The 16,894-nt window shown below is 45.4% G+C and overlaps 1 protein-coding gene across 2 annotated transcripts in view; it reads right to left on the bottom strand.

The window, feature by feature from the left end:
• Positions 1 to 16,894, bottom strand: part of LOC119966149 (dynein heavy chain 11, axonemal-like) — a 622,669-nt gene that overhangs the window by 292,756 nt on the left and 313,019 nt on the right. For both annotated transcript variants that reach the window (XM_038797431.1, XM_038797432.1), the window contains 3 exons: positions 12,798 to 12,946; positions 7,122 to 7,272; positions 3,974 to 4,105 (listed from right to left, as the gene is read on the bottom strand). In XM_038797431.1, the coding sequence (XP_038653359.1) occupies positions 3,974 to 4,105; positions 7,122 to 7,272; positions 12,798 to 12,946 (432 nt within the window). The remainder of the gene's footprint in view (positions 1 to 3,973; positions 4,106 to 7,121; positions 7,273 to 12,797; positions 12,947 to 16,894) is intronic.

Genomic DNA, 16,894 nt, shown 5'->3' on the forward strand with positions numbered 1-16,894 from the left:
ATGGTATTTCTACAGGAAACACACTTGAAGATTGGGTGCCAGACTAGGCTGAGGAAGGGGTGGGTAGGACATGTTTTTCATTCGGGGTTGGATTTGAAGATGCGGGGAGTGGCTGTGCTAATAAATAAGCAGGTAGTGTTTGAGGTGAGGAACAAAGTGGCAGATCTGGGGGGAAGGTTTGTGATGGTGAGCAGGAAATTGGAGGGGATGCCAGTGATCTTGGCGAATGTTTATGCCCCAAATTGGGCTGATGTAGAATTCATGAGGTGGGTGTTGGGGAAGATACCGTACCTGGGCTCACTTTGTGGTGGATAAGATCCTGCTGGCTTGGGTGGTTGACTCAGGGTACTCGGCGATTGTGGTTTCTGACCACATGGTGTACTAGGTGGTCTTGCAACTGGACTGGGGGGGGGGGGGGGGGGGGGGGGGGGGGCAACCCCCGCACTGGAGATTAGACGTGGGACCTTGGCTTATGTCTGTGGCATTCAAAACCATACAGAGGTATTATATGACCTATATCTCCATAAGAACTACCAATGAGCAATCAATTCAAACTCATTAGCAGCATTGTTGATCCATGGACAGTATGCACCACTGACTCCCTCAAGACAGCCTTTTACAGCCTGGGAACTTTAAAAAAGCTGGGCTGCCAGACTTCTGTAAAATTTAACATTACAGAGAGAAACGATTGATGCATTGTCCCCATTTTTTGATATAATATAGGTGTGCGAAATATGAATCTGGCACTGGGCTGGACAGTCATTGGACCCACGACTAAATTTGTGCGGCCCATATTTGTTTAGGTGCCATGGACAACCATCTAAAACAGATACTAGGCTCCTTGAATACGTTAATTCGGGATCGATTGCCATTGAGCAGAACAGGCTTTGGGCCTGCTTTGCTGGAGGTTCTTTCGCAGGCGGCAAACTGCAATGAAGATTTTTTTTTGGAACAAGATCTTTCTGCAGAGTCAAATGTGCTATTCCCAATTTCACAGTCCTGGAAACTCCCCCCCCCCCCCCCCCCACACTGCCCCTATCCGGAACTTATCGGAGACCTTCTGCCAGCTAGACAGATAGCTTGTGGGTAAAGTTGCCTACTTTGGCACAACTGGCACCAACAGGTCACCTTGGATGACCATGTCGTTGAGCTCGAGAAGCAATTCCTGGCTACTGCCTTCACAAGTGTGGGTACGAAAACATGCTAGCGATAAATCTGCCCTCAAGTGTGCAATCTAGAAATCTCGAAGTGACTTGCATAATGCAGTCAAAGTGGTCACACTTCACGATAATGTATCAAATACCATTTCACATGGTGTGCGATGAACAGTGTGCATGTACCACCTACTGGGCTTTGAGCATTCCTGCCACTATGATGATCCTAAGGGCTCGTCTACTGCTCTTCTTAGGTCTTTAAGAACTTTTACTTACTGATGTTGGGTGATTTCTACAAATAGATGGTGGCAGATTTCCCATAACTTCAGGTAATCACAAGGGCAGAATGCAGAGGAGCAATTAGGGATGGACAGAAAATCATCAAGTGCTGTTATTAGTACACATTCCTACTTACCTGATCATCTTACTATATTTTCCTTTGCAAAAAATGTTGAAGAAACATTTCCCCTCGCCTTCTCTATAAATGAGTAGTTTTTAGGACAAGTGTATGAATACAAGTGTAGGATTTCTTATAGTTGAACATTTGATATCGAAAAATCTCAATTTTACATTCCTAAATAAAAATCAGTTCTCAGACCAGGATAATCCAGTGTATTGTAAACAAACGCCAAAATCAAAGCCACGGCAGAAGTAATTTTCACCCGTGTTAGCAAGAAACTCTTTGTGGTTCCTTTGAAAATTGACTACAGTATCAATGAACAGGATTTAATGCAGCCTGTCATGGCAGGAAAACAAGGCAGCCAGGCCTACTTAATCACAGGAGAGGCCCCACATTAATCTTCCGGTGATAGGTAACCTCCCATGATTAAGTTGGAGAGCAGAAGGAGCTTACATAGTATTCCCGACCAGTCAGGTGGCGGATGGGGCTAACATGGTATTCACGACCGATGCCAGCGGATGCCAATTAGGCTCATTAATGAGCTGCTGGTTTAGCACAGTGGACTAAACAGCTGGCTTGTAATGCAGAACAATGCCAGCAGCGCGGGTTCAATTCCCGTACCGGCCTCCCCGAACAGGCGCCGGAATGTGATGACCAGGGGCTTTTCACAGTAACTTCATTGAAGCCTACTTGTGACAGTAAGCGATTATTATTTTACTATTATTAATTGGTTCCTATTATGCATCAGCCCATCACAATTTATCGTTTTCCTGTGGCTTGGAAAGCCCAACAAATCATGTCAATGGCCTCACGGGGTTGGGGGGGCTTTGGGGTTCCGTCACTATCAGGCACGCTATGCAAATTGATCGTCGCATGTTGGAGCAGAGGGGTTTTCACTGAAAGTCACCCCACTGCCTTTGCCGCCGACACCTTTGCCATGCCTTCTCTCCCAACCTCCCCATCCTGCCTTCACTCAAACCTTGATCCCAGGCCACTGGTGGGTGCATTGCTAGCAGCCTGCCACTTCTCCCTCTGGCAGTATGAAAAACTGGCAGCTTTGTCACTGGTCCCACAGAATCATGGTGCAGGGGATGAGTGCAGGAGGTTTGATGGAAACCATGCTTTATACCACAGCAGCTAACTATTTCTCTCTGTTACAAAACCCAAACCTACCTGGTTGGAGAGCACAAAGGTCAGGAACTTGAACTCCTGACAGGCTTTGGAGCTTTTGCGCTTGTATAGACTGAGACTGGGCTGCACGTGCACAGATCAACATTTAAAATTTTGTTTTGGCCCAGTGCACTTGTGCAGAAGAAGAATGGTACATAAAAGTCCACAGTAGGTGACCAGGAGAGATGTACCATGGCAGGCAGGTTTCCCAATTAGGGGACAGGGAGAGGTCCTTAATAGCAGAGAAGTAACAGGAGAGGTCCCAAAATGGAAGTCTCAGGTAGGGACAGAAACCGGTCATAGTTAAGGAAAAAACGAGAAGAGCAGAGAAAAAGGCTCCAAATCGGAAAACGGCCGAGGAGAGTAGACTCAAGGTTAGTGACTCCAAGCCGTTAGGGTGAAGTTATCCCTTTGGAGCAGTTGCGTTCTGTTTGGTAAAGCTGAAGAGCTGACGTTGCTTGTGAGTTAGCGTTTGATACTCAGGAATCCAGGAGAACGGAATCTCAGGAGACAAGATTGAGGTAACTCCAAGGCATGAGCTTTGAAGGTGAAGACTAGAATCACTCGTGAGAGAAACAGTTTCAGTGAGATTGGCTGATTCACCGTGTTACTGATATCTTGGTGGGTTGTTGAGAAATCCATGCCTTGGTCGAATCTGCCATTTATTGTGCAGAGTGGTATGTTTGACCACAGTAGGCTTGTTAATTTACATGTACCTCATACTTACCATGAATGTTAGAGTACAAGATAGATATTGTAAATTGTTTTATCTTCCTTTATCTTGTATAGTAAAGTTTATTTTTGTTCAAAAGTTGTAGAATCTTGTGGCTATCTTCATTAAGCAAGTGACTTAATCACAAACTTTGTCTACTATATACAAAATGTTATTGACCCCTAACAGTGTCTAACCAAAGACCTATGAAATCTGTTCAAGGATCAGAACCCTCTCCTCATTAGTGAAATCACCTCACAGCAAAACAAGTTTGTACAACATGAATGGTCATAGCCATTTTCAAAACACTATAAATCTATGCCAATTGCAGACTTGACTTGATTCCCCAGGGACAGGCAGCGGTGTACATCACTGTCAAAAGATATCGATGAGAAATGCCAAGCTGACTGTGCAGGTAGCGACCTACTGGCACTACCTGCCTCCAAGGAATCAACATAAATCTACTCAGCTTCACTCAAATGGGGAACTATGCAAATGAATTTCAAAGAGTCAAACTAAGAATAGGCAAGAACCAACCTGATCCTGATATACTGCTCCACCGAAGGCCCAGATGCAGGCAAAGACAAAATAAAGTTCATAAAGTTCTCGTGGAGAGTCAGGAGGCACATTCTTTGGAGTAAGTAGGCAGTCCAAAAGGGAACAGAGGGTCTAAATGGTATTAACATGTTTAGATTAGCACAGAAAATTGATAAAAACATGGAATTAAAAGTTACAGCTTCATTCCCACAAGAGCCCACCAGATTTGTTTATTTTTTTCAGTGTCAGACACTTTACAGACTAGAGTAATCTGCTCTGTGTTGAGTTAGCCAAAGTAGCAGTAGATTTGGTGCACAGATCTGTTTCCAACACAATCTCATCTGCCAGGGTAGCTTTTATTTTTGCGGAATTGTGTAAAATGGACACTGGGGAATTGGCAGCCATGTGATATTTCTTCCAATTTTAATTTCCATTAAAATTGGGTGTGATCTAAAAGGTGCCACTGATTTGCTATCGCACAAGGTCAAAATCTACTCTCTTGACTCAATTGCCAGAAGCACGTTTGTGAGCACCGAGTGAAGACAGAGAGATACTTGCCAGAAATTTATTGCAATGTTGAAAATACAATGTACTGTGATGGATGTAGAATTTAGATATATTCAGTGGGATTCTCAGATCCGGCAGCTGTGTGTTTCTTGGCAGGACATCCTCACCATTCACAGGATTCTCCGTCCGACCACCTGACAATGGGCTTCCCATTGTGGCCTCCTCACATCGCCGGGAAACCCGATGGCGTGGGTGCACTACTGGCAGAACGGCGAATCCCACCAATGGAGAATCCCACCCATTGTACTTCATATTTGTAGCAATAATGTTATTAAGAACCATTTAAAATACATACAGGCCATGTGTCTACTAAAGTTATAATAAAAGAATCGTAAAAGGTGCCATAATGATTGATTTCAACCATTTACTTGTTTACAGAGCTTTGGCTAATGGAATATTGTTGTGGTTGCAGGTGACTCCATGGGATGTAGATAATCTATGAGGGAATGGTGTTTAGTCCTACGTAAGCAGGTCATGGGGCAGCTTAGTTGGATGCAAATTATGTCATTAATAGATGGAGCCAGGTCTGTCTATGGCTTTGCAGTCTGCTAGAAATTTGCCATAGGATTTTAGTCTGAGCAGACAGAGGATTTTCAGGTTATTCCTGAAAGGGTCTTTCTCTCGAACTCCCCAAACGTCTGCACAGATAAACAAGTAACCCAGATTGCTAACTTGATGTATGAGTGGATTCTGAGCTGTATTAGGTTGCTTTGTTGAATATATACAGTGGCAGGTGCAGATAGTAAATTAAAGTTTTTCCTTTTATTTAAGAACTGTTTAACCATTAATTGTAAAACTATTACTTTAATGTTAATGTGGTTAATTCTGTGTTTACATTAAAGTTTGTTTTAACATTAAAGATACCCGGGTGGCACGGTAGCACTGTGATTAATACTGTTGCTTCACAGCGCCAGGGTCACAGGTTCGATTCCCGGCTTAGGTCACTGTCTGTGCGGAGTATGCACCCCCCATTCCTGCGTGGGTTTCCTCTGGGTTCTCCGGTTTCCTCCCACAAGTCCCAAAAGATGTGCTGTAGATGAATTGGACATTTTGAATTCTCCCTCCCAAACAGGTGTTGGAATGTGGCGACTAGGAGCTTTTCACAGGAACTTCATTGCAGTGTTAATATAAGCCTATTTGTGACAATAAAGATTGTCAAACAAATAGACAGAATAAGAGTTTGAGTTGCCGGTGGGAATGAGTTCCGGTACTTGCAAGCACGGGATTTTGTTCGGAGGCAGATCCCGGGCTTCCCTCGCCTCCCATTAAGGGGGCTACAGGATAAGGTGGTGTCAAAACAGGGGTTGGGGAGGGTCTCATAAACATACAAGGAACTGATGGAGTGGGAAGTGGTTCCAATTGGGGAGGCGAAGAGGAAGTGGGAGGAAGAGCTGGGAGAGGAGTTCGAAGTCGGGGTGTGGGAGAAGGCATCCTCGTCATGTGCCGGGCTTAGCCTGATCCAATTCAAGGTGGTCCATAGGGCTCATATGACTGTGGCCCCTGGATGAGCAGGTTTTTTGAGGAGGTGGAGGACAGGTGTGGGGGAGGTCCTGCGAATCATGCGCACATGTTCTGGGAGTCTGACGTTTTGGCCTTTGCCCCCCTGGTGGCCCGGAGACGGATTTTGCTGGGATGGAGGGACTCAGAGTCTCCAAAGTCAGGGGTTTGGGTCAGTCACATGGCAGGGTTTCTTAGGTTAGAGAAAATTAAGTACGCCTTAAGAGGTTCATTACAGGGATCCGCTTGGGGATGGCAGCCGTTCATCGACTTCTTCAAGCAGGAGGGAGGGGGGGGGGGAGGCATGGAAGTGACGAATAAGGCGGGGGAATCTAATGGATGGGTAGTTAGGATCTAGTGCTGGGGGGGGTTGGGTGCGTTATTGTGGTGTTTTTGTATGTGTTGGATTTCTTAGTTGTTTAAAATTATAAATGCCTCAATAAAAATATTTTCTAAAACAGAACCATAAACTGCAAACCATAATCTTGGCATCCCTGCAGTCCCTCCTAATGCTCTACCATTTCTTCCTCAAAGCCAAGGAACAGGGGGATTCTAAGGTTTCTGAGACCTCAGACAAAAATCCATGTGCAGTACATGCATTAGACTGGTTGATGGTTACTGGCAACCTCTTAAGTGAACCACCTGGAATTTCATCACATGACCATTGTAACCTTCTGACTGCATGTTGCCCCTGGGAAACCTCACCTGTTGGTGTCCAAAATGAAGTTTGAACACATGCTACACAAAATGTTTTGGCTGTTATTTTAAATGGTGAGAAAATCATGCAGTTGCAACTAAATTTCTACCATGCACACCAGGCAGCTGAGATTCCGTACACATGATCCCTGTTTTTTCACAGTAACTTCATACTTGTGACAATAAAAGTTTATTATTATTATTAGATTTATTGATTCCTTCTCCTCAGTAAAAAATATTGAAAGTGTTAACAATTACTGCAGTGACATGATAAAAAAAATAATTTAAAGTTATCACTAGCAGCAGTAATTTTCTCGTATTTAGGTGATGTGTGAAAACCAGCAATCGCTAGAAATAAGACAATGGGAGAGAGTAGATGTGACAGTACCTGTACCATGCTATTTTCAGGAATGGGGGTGATGGTCTTTATGGAAGATCGTAGCTGCTCCAGACATGAAGGAACATATTTATCAAAGAGAATGGTCAGGTTGGTTTTTTCTGACTGATAAATCCGTGTGTCAATCCAGCTGGTTACATATCTGTGTATTAAGAATCATAAATGTTATGCTACATGCAATGTTTCTTTCAGAAAATGCAAAAAAAACAGGTCCTGGGATTGTACAGAGGCCTGCCATAATGGCTGAAGATTTGACTGTGATCTGGGCATATGTCAGGTTCCTGCCTTAAGTGAAGGTTTTCTTTATTGGGCTGTGAGGGTGGAGCTTCGGCTTGCACTGACAAGGTCATCGATTGAAGGGGATAGAGTCAACTCGAACCCTGACTGAGAATGGTGGATGGATGTCCAGACAGTGTTAAGGCTTGGTGTGTCGAGGTGAGGTTTTCTTTTACATTTTAAATCTGTTTCTTGACTTAGGATGAGGGAGCAGCCATATTTCTGTACTGCGGGGTGGAACCTTCCCAGAATGTCTCAACCATAGGTCACATTTGGAACGTTGCAAAGGAAAGGGTTGGAGGGGACAAGACAGGAATTTGCAAAGACAGAGGAGTCGGGATTGGTTTTCTCAGGTATGGGTGTGGGGGTGAGTGGCCCCGCCATATTGTTAAAATCGTCCTAAACAAAACCACTAAAGACATCCTTTGTGACTGTGACCAACGTACATTTTCTTTCCTCTTCCTCCTTGACTGCTTTGCAGCCTTTGACACAGTCAATCACATCAACCTCCTCAATGCCTCTCCGCTGTTGTCATGCTGAGTCATTTATTTCCACTCTTGGGTTATCCTTTCACTGTCAGAGAATTTCAAGCAACTGTTTTTCTTCCTATCCCCAAACTGTTTCCTCAGGAGTTCCTCATCTATGTACTGCCCCAGAGCAACAACAAAGCACAACTCATGCACCATTATCCATGTAACACGTCAAAGGAGCATTCGTGAACAAAATTTGACAACAAGCCACAAAATAAGATATTTGAATTGATGACCAAAGGTTCAGTTAGGGATAGGCCAACAGAGCTTCTTAGACAAGGGAAAGCGAGGCAGAAAAGTTTAAAGATGAAATTCCAGAGCTTAGAGCCCAAATGGCTGGAATATGGCCACCAATGGTAGAGGGATTAAATTTGGGGATGCTCAAGAGTTCAGGATTGGAAGTTAAGAGATCTTAGAAGACTGTAGTGCTGAAAGGGACACCCCACTATTTCATAAATCAAGCTACAAACTTAAAAAAACAAGAGATTTGCTCTGTGAATCATATGTTGTTTTTTAAAAAACAAAATGGAACTAAAACTAAGATGGAGGAAAATACTGAAAAGATATAGAATTGTCAAAAAGGAAAACATATCTCCTTGTAATCTATTAAATATTAATTGCATAAGTACCAATGGCCAGATCTGCCCTGTGGGAAAAATCATAGTAATAAGTAATATGTAAATTAAAGAATACTTAAGAAGTTAAATTTCTGTCTCAGAAAATCTAACAAACTCCTGGGATTATTGATCCCATAGAGGTTAAACTGAACTGGAAGAAGAGAATTCAATAGAAAGTGTGCTGAATGCAAATGGCTATTATTTTCACAAATGCCTTCCCCTGTATGGACTGGTTCTCAGTCTGAATAAAATATTAGGTGGTTGCATCTTATTGAATTATCTTAAAAATGTGCATACCCTGTGCCCTATAAATCTTTCGCTAACCTTCACCATAAAACGTAAACGAGTCAGAAAAAGTAAATAAAATCTGTTCAAAGTTCAACAAAATTTAAAATCCATGGAGTTCTGGTAACTAGCAGACTGGCTAGCTACAGGAGATAGTGATAGTTAGTCAGCCACAACCCAACGCAAGATGTTTGTCCCACAACTGCTGAAGCTTCCATCTGGTGAACTTTGGGAAAAGGCTTGGCTTCTTTCATGGGCACATGGGTACACATTTACACAAAAAAGCCAAAATCATGAAATTTGTATTTTCAAGCACGAGATCACAAGCAAGGCTCATAAATCACATCTCTCCATGAACTGAAAACAAGGCTGAGTGTTTTAAAATTGAGGTATTGAAGAACCAGAAGCCAATGTAGGTCAGTGAGCATAGGGTCAATGGGTGAACAGGACTTGAAGTGAATTAGGATATAGGTAGCAGAGCTTTCACAGCCTCGAGTTTACAAAAAAGTATAAGTTGAAATATTGGCCAGGAAAACATTGGAATAGTTGATACAAAAGGCAACAATGCTATCGATGAGGATGCCATAGCATATGACTTGAGGCGGGGAATGAAATGTAGAACATAGAACATACAGTGCAGAAGGAGGCCATTTGGCCCATCGAGTCTGCACCGACCCACGTAACCCAATAACCCCTCCTAACCATTTTGGTCACTAAGGGCAATTTATCATGGCCAATCCACCTAACCTGCACGTCATTGGATTGTGGGAGGAAATCGGAGCACCCGGAGGAAACCCACACAGACACGGGGAGAACGTGTGGTCTCTGCACAGACAGTGACCCAGTGGGGAATCGAACGTGGGACCCTGGCGCTGTGAAGCCACAGTGCTATCCACTTGTGCTACCGTGCTGCCCTAATGTGTAATGTTACCGAGGTGGAAGTTGGCAAATGGAGAGAAAAGGAGTTTGGAAGATCAGCTCAAGATCAGATAGGACTCACAGTTTGCAAGCAATCTGCTTCAGCCTCAAACTGTTGCCAGGAAGAGGAATGGAGTTGGTGGCCAGGGAACAAACTCTGTGACGGACATCCACAGTCATGAGGTCAGCTTCCATGTCTACCATGATGACACACAGTTCTACTATCAGTACCTCTCTTGACCCCTCCACTAGCTCTGCGTTGACACACTGCTCGTCTTTTCTTCAATGTTGATGAATTGCAATTTTTCACAGTTGAACATTGGGGAGACTGAAACCATCATTTTGAGACAAACAAAAGAACAAAGAACAATATAGCACAGGAACAGGCCCGTCGGCCCTCCAGACCTGTGCCAATCACGTGTCCTATCTAGACCAACCGCCTGTATCCTTCTATACCCCGTCTGACCTGACCATAAACTCTCTAATCTTTGCAAATTCCATTTTCCTCGCTGTCTATTGTCTCAGCTTGTTCATAATATTCTATTTGATTCCCGAAACATTCCATCCCAATGCCTGCCTTCCTCTACCTTTGAAACGCTGCTCACTGTTATATTATATTGCTACTCCTGGTACCATGTTGTATTACTTGGTTAAAGTAATATCTCTTGTTACTGGTTGCAGATGATCTTGAAGAATACACGAGTCCTCGATGTAAACAAATTTGTTAAGTAACGATAAAATTAATAAATAAGTTTGACACTCTACTGAACTAATTCTAGAAATAAAATAATGAAAAATAATGAAAAGAAACTGTTTCCGTTAGGCGAAGAGACGAGGACCCGTGGGCACAGCCTTAGAATTAGAGGGGGTAAATTCAGATCAGAAATGCGGAGACATTTCTTCAGCCAGAGAGTGGTGGGCCTGTGGAATTCATTGCCGCGGAGTGCAGTGGAGGCCGGGAAGCTAAATGGCTTCAAGGCAGAGATAGATAAATTCTTGATGTCACGAGGAATTAAGGGCTACGGGGAGAATGCTGGTAGGTGGAGTTGAAATGCCCATCAGCCATGATTGAATGGCGGAGTGGACTCGATGGGCCGAATGGCCTTACTTCCACTCCTATGTCTTATGGTCTTATAATTATATAAACTGTATCTGAACTACACGTGGTGGCTAGGCTGTGATCTGACTCTGCTATATCACTGCTGTCTGGCTACTCCCGTGTGAAATGAGCCCAGGAGCCTTTGGGAGCTCAGTTATACAGTGGATCTTGTAATGCCCTCTAGTGTTAGTGTTACAGCTAAGTGTTGTGATTAACCCTTTAGTTACATGTCTGTCGACATATCATTATACTCACTGTCATCCATCTGCTGCTGAAATTCTCACGTGTGCCCAAGTCACTTCTAGACTCAACTCTTCCATTTCTCTCCTGTCCAGTCTCTAATCCTTCACCTTCTCTAAATGTCAGTTCATCAATAATTCTCCTGCCTGTATCCTGTACTACACCACCTCACACTCGTCTATCAACAACATACTGATAGTAGAACTGTGTGTCATCATGGTAGACATGGAAGCTGACCCCCATAACTCTGGATGTCCGTCACAGAGTTTGTTCCTAGTCCTCTAACACCTCCAATTTAAAATGTACATCATCATGTTTGAATCCATTCATGTCATTGTTCAAACTTTTCTCTGTAAATTCCTCTTGCCTTACAACACCCTTGGAGAACAATAGTTCCTCTGACTCTGGACCTTTTTGTCACCCCCACTATTCCTTTCGCCTACCATTGCTGGCTTGCTCACGGTCCACAATAATTTTAAAGCCTGCTGTTTCACCACTTCCCTCTCCATTCAGACCCTTCTTAAAACTCACCTTTATGACTTCCTATGATCAACCCCACTAATGGCTCCTTAATTGACTGAAGCATCACTTATTATCTTTTTACATCTCTCGAAAAATCCTTGAGTCAGTTTTCTCATTGAAAATACTATATAAATTCAAATTGCTGTTCCCATTCCAAAACAAACAATTGGCCAGAAATTTCTTTGAACCAGCTCCAAAATATTCTCAGTCATTGTGTTTTACTATATAATCCTTGAGCGCTGCTGAAAGAAAATTCCAAGTTTGGTATTCTTGCTTTTGTCTGATGAATGCAAAGTGAAAAGCTTCAACAGCATGTTTCCTTTTTCAGCAATTCTCAGGTTCTGTACTACCAAGGGACTATAAATATAATGCTTCCATTTATGTATAAAGCTACCTATCCTTCAATTTACAGTAACAGGTCGCTTCACTATGTCTCAACCAAAAAAAAGACTTGCACTTACGTTGCACCTTTCAGGATCTTGGGACGTTCTAAAATGCTTTATTTTTGAAGTGCAATGGCACTGTTTTAGGAAACATGTTAGCTAATTTGTGTACAGTCCTCAAGCAGCAAAGTGTTACTGATAAGATTGGCTGTTTTAGTAATATTGGTTGAGGGACAAATATTGGCCAGGACACCGGGTATAACTGTCCTGCTCTTCTTTGGAATAGTGCCATGTGATTTTTCCACCCAAGATACCAGGCAGGATCTCAGTTTAATGTCTCATCCAAAACACGTACCTCCAAGAGTGCAGCATACCATTAGTGCACTGGAGTGTTCATTTAAGTTTATGGGGGGGGGGGGGGGGGGAGCAGCACAGTGGTAGAGTGGTTAGCACTGCTGCATTACAGTTCAATCCCAGCCCCAGGTCACTGTCCGAAAGGATTTTGCACATTCTCCCAGTCTCATCCCCACAATCCAAAGATGTGCAGGATAGATGAATTGGCCACACTAAATTGCCCCTTAATTGGAAAAAAAAGAATTGGGTACTCTAAATTCATTTTTAAAAAGTCTCTGGAGCAGGAGCTAAGCCCACAACCCTCCAATCAGAATTTAGAGTGCTATTAACTGCACCATGGCGAACATGAAACACGCAAGAAAATCCATCTACTAAAAGGTGTGATGCAAAATATGGACAGACATTTGTATTGTCACCAGCAGAAAAAAAATTCAAAAACTCACGGATTCCAGCCCAAGTCCTGAGGGTTAACATACAAAATGCCCGCTCGGGAAACAGTGGCTGGTGTAGCTGTCTTTAAATGGCTCACTTCAAACAAAAGGCGCATAGAAGGATTAAGTGGAATACGTTCATTGCTGGCAAGTGTCAGGACCTGCATGAAAATGCCCCAAAAATATTATCAACACATACCACAATTTATAATAACAGTAAAATAGTTAAAGCTCAACGTTTTAAATGAAAGAAAAAAATATATTTTTCTTCAAAACAAATAGGTGTATTATGAAACCAAGAGAAAGCTGTGGAAACCCTATAAAATACCAAACAGAAATTCAACTTCTCTGAAGTGGAGGAACAAGGGCTGGATTCTCCGTTTTGGAGACTAAGACCCCACGCCTGCATGAAAACAGTTGTCTTTTACGCCAGGAAAACTGGCATCAAAAGGCCACCGATTCCCCATTTTGCTGGGGGCTAGCAGGGAGGCAGCGGAGAGCTTGCAGCTCCGTGGCCGCGCATGTGCACAGCGGCGGCCTGCAGCAATGTGGCCGTGCTCCATGGCGGACTCAGCCCGTAGACCTCGACCGCCAAAGTAGTGCCCTCCTCCGAACGCTCGTGACCGCCCCCCACATTGCCCCCAGCCCCAAATGAAGCCCCCCCTGCCTGCCGAACGACCCTCCCCCAACTGTGACAGTCCTGGACTGAATCCGCAGCCGCCACGTGAGGATCCCGGACGTGTGAGCACACGTAAGCCATGCCGTCTGGAATTCGGCTGGTTGGCAACGGAGCATCGCCGGCGAGCCTCAGGCAGTGGTCTGAGGCGGTGGATAATCAGTGTGGCATACTCCCAGAGTACGCCGCTTTTCAGGGGGTGGAGAATTCAGAAACTGGCGCCGCTCCCAATTCGGCACCAAACGGATTCTATGCCAAACGCAATTTCAGCGTCGGGGAGTGGAAAATCCAGCCCCAGGTGTTTAAGGTGAAGATCATAGAGGAAGAATTTTATCCTCAGCACCCTGGCTGATAGTCTGGAGGGTTGGGTCACCTTCTCATTGTGGAAGCAACTTCATTTTCATTCCATTGACAACAGAATGACAATCATCTGGATTCTAAAATGAACAAGTAATCCAGCTTGTCTGGATACAATCCAGGTGGTGAAGTCAAAGATTTTATCTCAAGGCTCTTTTGATGGTTGGGTAGATGAAGCCAAAGAAGGTAAATTGGATTTTGTGTTTTATACTGGGGTCCGAAATACAAATTAACTAATGTAACACATTAGGTAGGCCACTGATGGGAGTCTCCAAGAGAGCAAGCCTCGGTCAGGGTGGGCTGTTATCGGTGGTGGCGATTGGGGGTTGGGGGCTGGGCTGGGGATGGGTGTGTGTGTCTCAGCTCCTGCAGATCCACCATGCCACCCCGTGGATTATGTGCCCCGCCTGTCAGTCCCACCAATCACACACGACTCCCATTGACCATGGAGGCCTCTGGCCACATGGCTGAAGGCTATTGCTAAAAGAGAATTGACAATCATAGTTAAGTTAGTTCTTCACAGCTCCCAAGTGGATGCCTGTGGATAGGCGTGCCATGTGACATGTGGGGGCTATTGCCTAGCACCCCAATCAGACTCTGATACGTGGATCCTATTCACTGTGCCTGAGCATTGCAGGAAGCAACACAACTAACCCAGCGGCCAACATCTGAACATCCAGGGTCTGGGCCCCAGCCGGGGGGGCATCTCTACGACCAGAGGGTGGATGTGTGCACCGGTGAGGGGACCAGCTCCCAGTCCTGGTAATGTTACGTGTTCGTGTTTGCGGTACAGGGAGTGGGGACCGGTGACCAAGGGCCGGTGCATGGGATGGGCGTGTCGGTTGGCAGGGGAGTGGGAGGAATGGAGGATCCCGGAATGGAGGATATCGCTGGTTGTCAGTCTCATACCCTGTCCAATTCCTTTTGGATTATATCTTGGACCCCATGAAGGCTGCCCTCGTAATGCTGCTGGCAGGACAGGTAGCTTTGAAGGCGGCAGCAGCAGTGTCGACAGCAGCACAAGGCAGCGGCCCATGTGCAGGGCCCCACCCCTCATCCTGAGGACCCGGCCACCCATCAGGCCAGAGAGTGACCCAGGCCTGCCTAAGGTGTACAGGCGTTGCTGGGCTTTCAAACAGATGATGGCAAGCATGTGCCACAGGAGACTCCGCCTCAACAAGGAGACAGTGTGGCACCTGTGCCATGTCTTCTTGGACTTGGCACCTCATGGAGGCGGTACCTGCACTTGGTAGCCATCAAGATCTGAACCTCTGTGCCTCAGGATCATTCCAGGGCTTGATAGGGAACTTCCTAGTGACCGATGCAGAGACCCGACACAACGACGCCCATGCAGTCACCTGGCTGTCATTGAGCAGTGTGTCGTACTCCTCAAAAATGCAGTACACCTCTCAGAGGGTTGCCTATACCCTCCACAACCTGGCACTGCAACGGGAGATTCAGGACCTCAGGTATATGCCCTGTCGTGCCATAGTGTTCCGGGGGCTGACTCCGAGATGCGCCGTTGTCAGAGACGGGGGTGGGGGGGTGGAACTCTGGAGCACTGGTGGCTACTGTCACCACTCCATAGGGTGGCTCCAGGTTGGCACCCAGCGCCCCGTCCTCCTGGTCAGTCCCGATAGGGCCCTGGTGTTCACCTCGGGATAAAAGGGCAGGCTGGGCCGAACACCGGCTACCCCTCCGTCATCTGGCTCTGCCAGCCCTAGCTACCCCTGTAGCATGGTGTCGCCACCCTCAGAGATGCTCCTCAGTGACTGGGACATGTTCTGGAGCATCCTGGCAATGCCCACCTGCGATTGAGACACCACCCCCCAGCGACCGGGATATTCTCTGGAGTCCCTCTGCAATGCCCATCTGAGACTGAGACATGCCTCATCAAGATCCACCTGGGACTGGGACACGTCCCCCAACAACTGGGAGGTGTGGTCTTCCGGTGGAGGCCATGGACTAAACAGTCGCACATTCAGCAGCTCTCGCCCTTAGTGTTTTTTTTAATGGTTTTTAAGCAGGATTTTTCAGGAAATGTCTCAACATAAGTTGATCAAAGGGAGATGAAAAGGAGGTGACCCTCAATTCATGGAATTGTGTCCAAATAAGAGTCGAAAAAGGAGAAACCAAAAGATGAGTAAAAGCAAGGCTCTGAGGCCACTGAGCACAATGCTAACGAGACAAAGCGTGTCCACACCAGCTCACTGGTCGATGGAGCAATGGGTCGAGTAACTGGATCAGAAGTTTACCCGGCATCGTAATGAGTGTGCAGAAGATGTAACCCAGATGATAGCCTCGATTAAGGAGGTAGTTGACTGGGTGGAGGAGAAAATGACGACCCAGGGACAGGAGATTCAAAAGTTGCAGGAGCAGGCGACTAAACGAGAGGAGGAGTTCAGTGCAATGGCTTTGGAAATTAGCATATTACAGGACAGCCAGAAACGACTGCTGGATAAAGTAGAAGACTTGGAGAACCGGTCTCACAGGCAACATATCCGAATCGTCGGGCTGCCAGAGGGAAAGGAGGGATCAGATGCAGGTACGTAAGTGGGGAATATGTTGCAGTAGATGGTCGGGGCCGATGTGTTTGACAAGCCGCTGGAGGTGGACCAGGCACACAGGGTGCCCATACGTAAGCCCCAGGGTCGTGAGCCCCCGAGGGCCATGGTGGTGAGGCTACATCCATTCCTCGACAAGGAGCGTATTATGAAGTGGGCCAGGCAAACAAAACGGTACACGTGGGAAGAATCAAAGATCCGGGTGTACCAAGATTGGGGACCAGAACTCGCAAATAGGAGAGCAAGTTTCAACAAAGTTAAGGCCAAAGACATTCAATTTGGACTGCTATATCCGGCTCGTCTTTGGGTGACCTATGAGAACCGGGAGCTGTACTTCAACTCTCCGAAGAGGTGGCTACTTTTATGAAGGACAATAATCTGGCTTAAGGACTTTTAAATTCAAACTGTGGTGGATTGAGTTTGGGGGAAGGGATAAAGTGGGGGCGGGGTGGGGAGAGAGAAAAATAGTTCTATGCTTTGTTTTGTCGTGTTTAAAATTTATATCTTTCTAA

This window comes from Scyliorhinus canicula, chromosome 5 (genome assembly GCF_902713615.1).
Source record: "Scyliorhinus canicula chromosome 5, sScyCan1.1, whole genome shotgun sequence".
NCBI lineage: Eukaryota > Metazoa > Chordata > Chondrichthyes > Carcharhiniformes > Scyliorhinidae > Scyliorhinus > Scyliorhinus canicula.